This window comes from Nelumbo lutea, chromosome 4 (assembly GCF_056320005.1).
Source record: "Nelumbo lutea isolate HS-2025 chromosome 4, American lotus-T2T, whole genome shotgun sequence".
In the NCBI taxonomy this organism is placed as follows: Eukaryota; Viridiplantae; Streptophyta; class Magnoliopsida; order Proteales; family Nelumbonaceae; genus Nelumbo; species Nelumbo lutea.
In genome coordinates this window covers 24,073,471-24,079,470 of record NC_142687.1, presented here as the reverse complement: position 1 = coordinate 24,079,470, position 6,000 = coordinate 24,073,471, and the positions used below count along the sequence as shown (strand labels likewise).

General features: G+C 34.9%; 1 protein-coding gene across 3 annotated transcripts; it reads left to right on the top strand.

Annotated features, from left to right (window-relative positions):
• The first annotated feature begins 294 nt into the window (after positions 1-294).
• LOC148854654 (uncharacterized) lies at positions 295-3,701 on the top strand. 3 transcript variants are annotated; one of them, XR_016113185.1, is made up of 8 exons: positions 295-815; positions 1,492-1,572; positions 1,673-1,732; positions 2,572-2,615; positions 2,839-2,881; positions 2,984-3,006; positions 3,135-3,236; positions 3,340-3,701. XR_016113185.1 is itself a non-coding variant. In XM_088985726.1 (8 exons), the coding sequence occupies exons 1-8, from the start codon at positions 456-458 to the stop codon at positions 3,457-3,459; spliced, it is 882 nt and encodes a 293-aa protein (XP_088841852.1). In that variant the 5' UTR covers positions 295-455; the 3' UTR covers positions 3,460-3,701. The 3 variants fall into 3 exon arrangements, 2 of the variants coding, with proteins under 2 accessions (XP_088841852.1, XP_088841854.1); XM_088985726.1 differs by having other exon boundaries at positions 2,984-3,055; XM_088985728.1 differs by lacking the exon at positions 2,839-2,881.
• The last annotated feature ends 2,299 nt before the right edge of the window (positions 3,702-6,000 follow it).

The following is a 6,000-nucleotide window of genomic DNA, read 5'->3' as shown; positions in this document are numbered from 1 at the left end:
TTTTTTAATATGCAAGCAATTTGATATCATTTTCTTAAACTTGAGATGTAAATTTTGACTAAATAAGACTTCATACTTCCAATTATTCACCTTTTGACACGTGACTAATCAAAACCAGCCTTTGAGAAGATAGTTGAAATCAGATTGGCCCACAAGGGCCCACAGTTGGACGCTACAGCCTACAGCCTCACAAGGGCCCAATCTTCAACCGAACCCGAATTTGGATTGAATTCAGATTGGCCCAAGGGCTCAAGCTGTCTAAGTACATATTGGTAATTTTAAAGAAGGCTGAACGATAAACTCGGTAATATCACTATGCCCAGACCCAGAATTCCCTTTGTGTGGCTCTGTCTCCCGCCCTTGTTGGTCGTTACAGAGAAAGGATAAAACAGAGAGAATAATCCGTCCATTTGTTTACTCCTTCCCGTTCTCCCTCTCTCCCTATTCTCTTCTTTATGAATCTTCTGAAGCTCCAACCCTCGTATTCACATATTTCACAGATTGGCCTTCTTCATCCCTTTCTCTCTTCACCTCAAACACACACTCTCTCCATCTCATTAGTCTCCAACGAATCGACATCTCTCCTAAGACATCATGTCATCTCTGCAACTCTCTCTTCTCGTACCCCAAATGTTCTCTATAAACGTGAACTTCGACGCCCTAGGGTTTCGAATAACGAGGTTCCAGCCGGGGAATTCGAGGATTTAGCAGCCGACGGGGACGTTTACAAGAACACTCTGAGATTAGTGGAGTGCTCGATGTTCGCTGCCGTTGCTGGACTAGCTTATTTCTTGAGCAATTCTCTTGCAATCGAGGTATGATATTTCTCGTTCCGTCTCCGCTTTGTATGTGATTGTCGACCATCTTTAGATGTTTTCAGTCTCAATGTGATTGTAAGAGATTTCTTCTAATATCTTAGATGCCACTTAAGGACTTTAAAGTAGGAATTTGAGGATTTTTTTTTTTGTCTGGTTAGTTTTTAATTTATAACTACGTTATTTTTGCATTACTTTTTGCAATCTGTTGTAGTTTTTAATTCATAACTCCATTTTGTATGTGCTTGTTGTTTTATAAAAAAAATGATTTTTTCCTTCTTTTCTGGTCAGAAATTTGGTTGTTGATAACGGTTTAATGGGTGAAGACGGGCTTGAAGTCCCGGTCTTTTATATCAACATTCGCATTACCAACCTGCCTACCTTGCTTTTTGTTTTATGCATACAAGTTTTGTCACATTTTCGGCACTATTATTTCATGTTTGTTTCTGTTATATCCTTTCAACCCTCTGTAGTTGTTAGTGAGATGACATGGTTGACTTTGTGTTCACACTTCTCGTTTACCCGAAAATATACTTCCACTCCTGGAGATTAGAGATTAGAGTTGTAGAAGTGATATATAGCACGGAGCTGTGCGTGTATGTAGCATTTGTAGTTTTAAGATAGTCTTCTATCACTTTAATGGAACATGTTTAACATGGGTTCCAATTCTTTGCAGAACTATGTTGCATGCTTCTTTTCATTGCCAATAGTTATAACCTCCATGAGATGGGGCATTGCAGCTGGTAGAAAGACAATGGTTTGTTTTTTGGCTTTGTCCTACAAATTTTAAAACTTCTATTCAAATCCTTTGGCCCCCTAAAACATGAATTTTGATTATCATATTTCTTTCCTTGCAGGTAGCAACTGCCATGCTTTTACTTACATTGTCTGGTCCAGTAAAGGCATTAACCTATCTGGTGAGTATGCTTGGAGCTTCTTCAGTCTTTCTAATAAAACCCTTCTTTCATGTAACCTGTCTGGTCCAGTAAAGGCATTAACCTAAAGGACCTTCTTTTTCAGATCAAGTAGCTTTTTTTTTGTCAAAAAAAGGGAAAGAATAACAAGGAATATTTGATTCTTATATTAAGATTGAAGCATTTTCGTGAACCTTAAGCTGTCTATGGTTGAGGTGTAACAAATGATGTGGTTTCTGTTACTTAACTAATCTAGGATATAAAGATGTCAAATTACAGAATACTGCAACAATTAAACATTTTGAATGCCACTCTTTCTTAGAGATGTCTTGGGTTTATCAACTGTAATAGATTCTAGGCATCAAGCTGCTCCTAGCAATTGGCTTTCTTAGAAAGACTTTCTTGTCATGTGAAATTCTAAGCCTGAAATAGAGTTTTTATTGACTATAAGTTTGTTTCTATCATATGCCAGTAAGAAATTCACTGGGCAGGTGAATTCCAGCTGCATGTATTTGGGCTTTATTTTTTACGCACAATATTTATTTAGACTAGTTTAGGCGTTTGAGCTTGAATATGCTGTTTAATAATAGTACAGAGAGCAAAAATTCATGACAAGAAATATAATATTGGATATTTATTAATCATTTTTTTGATAAACGATATCGGATATTAATCATTGTTTTCTGATTGTTTGACCAACCAACTTCTTCCATATTCCTGAAAAACCAGAATGTTTGCTTGTTTCTTTACTTGTATTTTCATGGCTGATTTTCAATTTATATTTCTATCAAGAGAAAAAACTGACTGCTGTCTTTTACTTTTGGGATTACTCTTATTTGTAGCTTATGCATGGATTAGTTGGTCTGGCCATGGGTACTTTGTGGAGGTATGGAAAGGCAATTAGGCATGATATAATCTGTGCAGATGAGCTATTTATACATGTGATTTATTTTTTTTTCTTGGTATCTGTAAATGTTGTGGCTTATCCTAGTCGTAGCAGTTAATAATTCTATTATATTTTCTTACTTTTATCATGGTGATTTTATTCTTGTGCTTTAAACATCAATATAAAATGGTTCAGTTGCTCAGTTGCTCTTTTATCTTGTCAGGTTGGGCAAAAACTGGGGACTTTCTATCTTCTTCTGCACATTTGTACTCTGTTGCCTTACTCAATTTCTTTACACCCATTTTGTGCTGTTATATCTTTTGGTTCTTTAATTGTTCTGATGAGGTTAACGTTTTCTTAACATGCAGGTTCGAGCAATCGGTGCAATGGGGTATGTTCTAATATCCTCATTCTTAATAAGAGAAAACATACTTGCTCTGGTAATCACCATATGAGTCTCTATATTGGCTTTTGAGAGTGTAGGTAACTTGCTTCCTAAATTCTTCTTTTTCCTTGCAGATCACCATAAATATCCATACTTCTCTCACCTACATGCTCACAGCTATAGGCATAAACTCAATTCCATCAATGAATACAATTTATGCTATATTTGGGACCCTGGTATGATTTCCTAACTTACCCTGTTTCCTTGTTATTTCATTAGTTGGTTTTTTGTTTTCTTCTCCATCATGCACGGGACTAAAGTAACTGTTTATTTTGTCAGCTTTTGCTTAATTGTGGATTCTTTATATTCTTGCTACACATTCTATATGCGGTTTTCCTCACTAGGCTTGGGATGAAAACTTCGTTGAAACTGCCAAGATGGCTGGAGAAGGCAGTATGAAGAGGCTGCCACTGCTATCCAATTATTTCATCACTAGTCATTCTTATGCCCTGTTAAGAGGAAGCCCAAAAAATGCAACGACCATCTTTATCTTTCATTGGCATTAGGCCCATCTCCATTGAATTGGCCTCCATTATATCTGCAACATGACAATGCCAGAAATTATATGTGAAACCTAATGTTTGTAGATTATTACATGTTTAAAGTATGGAAGGATGACATACAGAAGTGCACAATTGAAAGACTTTAATCTCACCAAAATATGATCCCTTCAAAAAAAAAAAAAAACCACCAAAAGATGTGAATCGCTGCTAGCTTATTGAAAGACTTCAATCTCACAGAAGTGCACAATTTAATGTAGTTTGGTTTGGTGGAATCTATGCTATATTCTAAAATGCCGTTGTTTACGTCAGATTCATATAACTTCCGAATCCTTTTTGGAATTTTGTGTGTATGTTTTTTAATTTTTAAAAATTCAAAATTCAAAATGGAGCTATTTAAGCTCATCTACAACCAATTCAGTTAAGAAGCCAAATGTAAAATGAGAATCCATCCAACACCAGTGTAAGTAAGCATTTCTTTCCAAGTTCTTTTATTTATTTTCTTTTCCCTTGTATAAAGGCAAGTAGAGAAGAATGGATTTCATGAAGGAAAACTTCTACTTAAGGCAAATAAAAAAGGGGGGAAAGGCCATGAGCATTCTACCAGTTGGTTTAGTGTTACCACTTATCACTACCTGCAACATTATTGGCGCAAATAAGTTGACGGCCTACCTAAGCTATGGTGGGTTTCAATGTGGCAATGGATTCCCCCTAGCTGCCCTTTGACACATCCCAAGATCATGCGATCAAGTCCCCCGTGGCTTACTTAGAAAACCGTTGCTAGTGTGCCTATTTTTAGATTTAATTAAAATTGTAACACTTTTTTATTTGTATCCCCTCCATGCTAGTTTTCCTATTTTAGATTGGTATTTGATAAGGTGCAAATAACTCAGCCAACTGGTATTTGTTTCTTCAGTAAAATTAATCATGGCATTTGGATTGCCATTTCAATGAATGTAAAATAACAATGTTAATTTGACTGGGTTATTGGATATTAGGCTCAGTTTGGAAAGAGTACAAGTACAAATTTGTACTGTGCAAATGCATATAAAATAATACAAAATACAAGGTTTTGCACTCTATAAATTTGTATCTGTACTCCTTCCAAACTGAGCCTTTGTTTGTTAATGCACAATGTGTTGTATATATTGAACATCAAGGATGAACAGGTTTTGCAGGGAATTAATTGCAATAGTCAGTGTGGTGATGAAATTCTACTTAGGCTCAGCTCAGTTTGGAAGGAATACAAATACAAATATGTACAGTATAAATACATACAAAATAATACAAAACGTAAGGTTTTGGACTCTACATATTTGTATTTGTACTCCTTCCAAACTGAGCCTTAGGGCAGTCAATCGGTTGGGTTTATCGTTTACCTGATGAATCCGAATTGACTGAACCTATTATAACAGATTCAGTTTTGTGATTTTGTTCTGATTAATTATTGGGTCAATTCCAGTTCCTGCCTATCTCAAATCAATTTAGACCTGGAACTGATTACTTTACTATATATATATAATGTTTTCTTAATTTCTTATAATTTTTATCATATTTTATGTTTAAAATGATAAATTTAATAAATAATAAGATAATATTAGTTAAAAATATTTAATTTATTAAAGTATAAATAATTTAGTATTTTTTATCATTTTTATTAAGGTTATATTATCAAAACTTAAATTTTAAATTATTATTTAAATAAACAAATATTGTTTTAAGTACAATCAGGTTTATCGGGTCCAAACCTGATAGGCCCGACTATTAACCAGGACAGTTTTTGGTCTGTGATTTTTGTCCTGATTCGGACTAATTCTACCTAAACTTGACCCTGGCCCAACCCGTTGACAGCCCTAATTTTAGGTTATGAAAGTAAAAAAAAAAAAGTAAAACTCTGAATATAAAGAAAGTTTGAAATCTAAACCTGAGTTTTGAAATATAATTATTTTACAGTTTTACCCTGAGGATTTTTACTCACAACTATGTCCATTTTTTCTTTTCTGTGGGAGTTTCACAGCTGGTTGCGGGAAATTAATCTAGCTTATGGTAAGCCTTCATATCTAGATAGCAATCCTCTAATTTTATAGGTTTTGAATATTCCTATTTTGCCAATTAAAAGAAAGAGAATTCGTTGGGTCTATTGGCACTTCCCTTCTCAATTCGAGTTTAAAATTAATGTTGATGGACATGTCGCAACAACCCAGGAGACAACACTAGTGGAGGGATTGTTAGAAATTGCACTACTATTTTTTACTTTGCTTTTTACAATTGCTATGGTCATGGCACCTCTCTTAGAGCCGAATGCATGGCGATACATAAAGGAGGTTTAAAGCTTTGATATGAAAATGGTATAAAGGAGGTGGAAGTGGATTGTGATAATCAAGGTTTGATAAATATTCTTCTTGGTAATTCTTCAACACCTTGGAGCATTATCTACTCC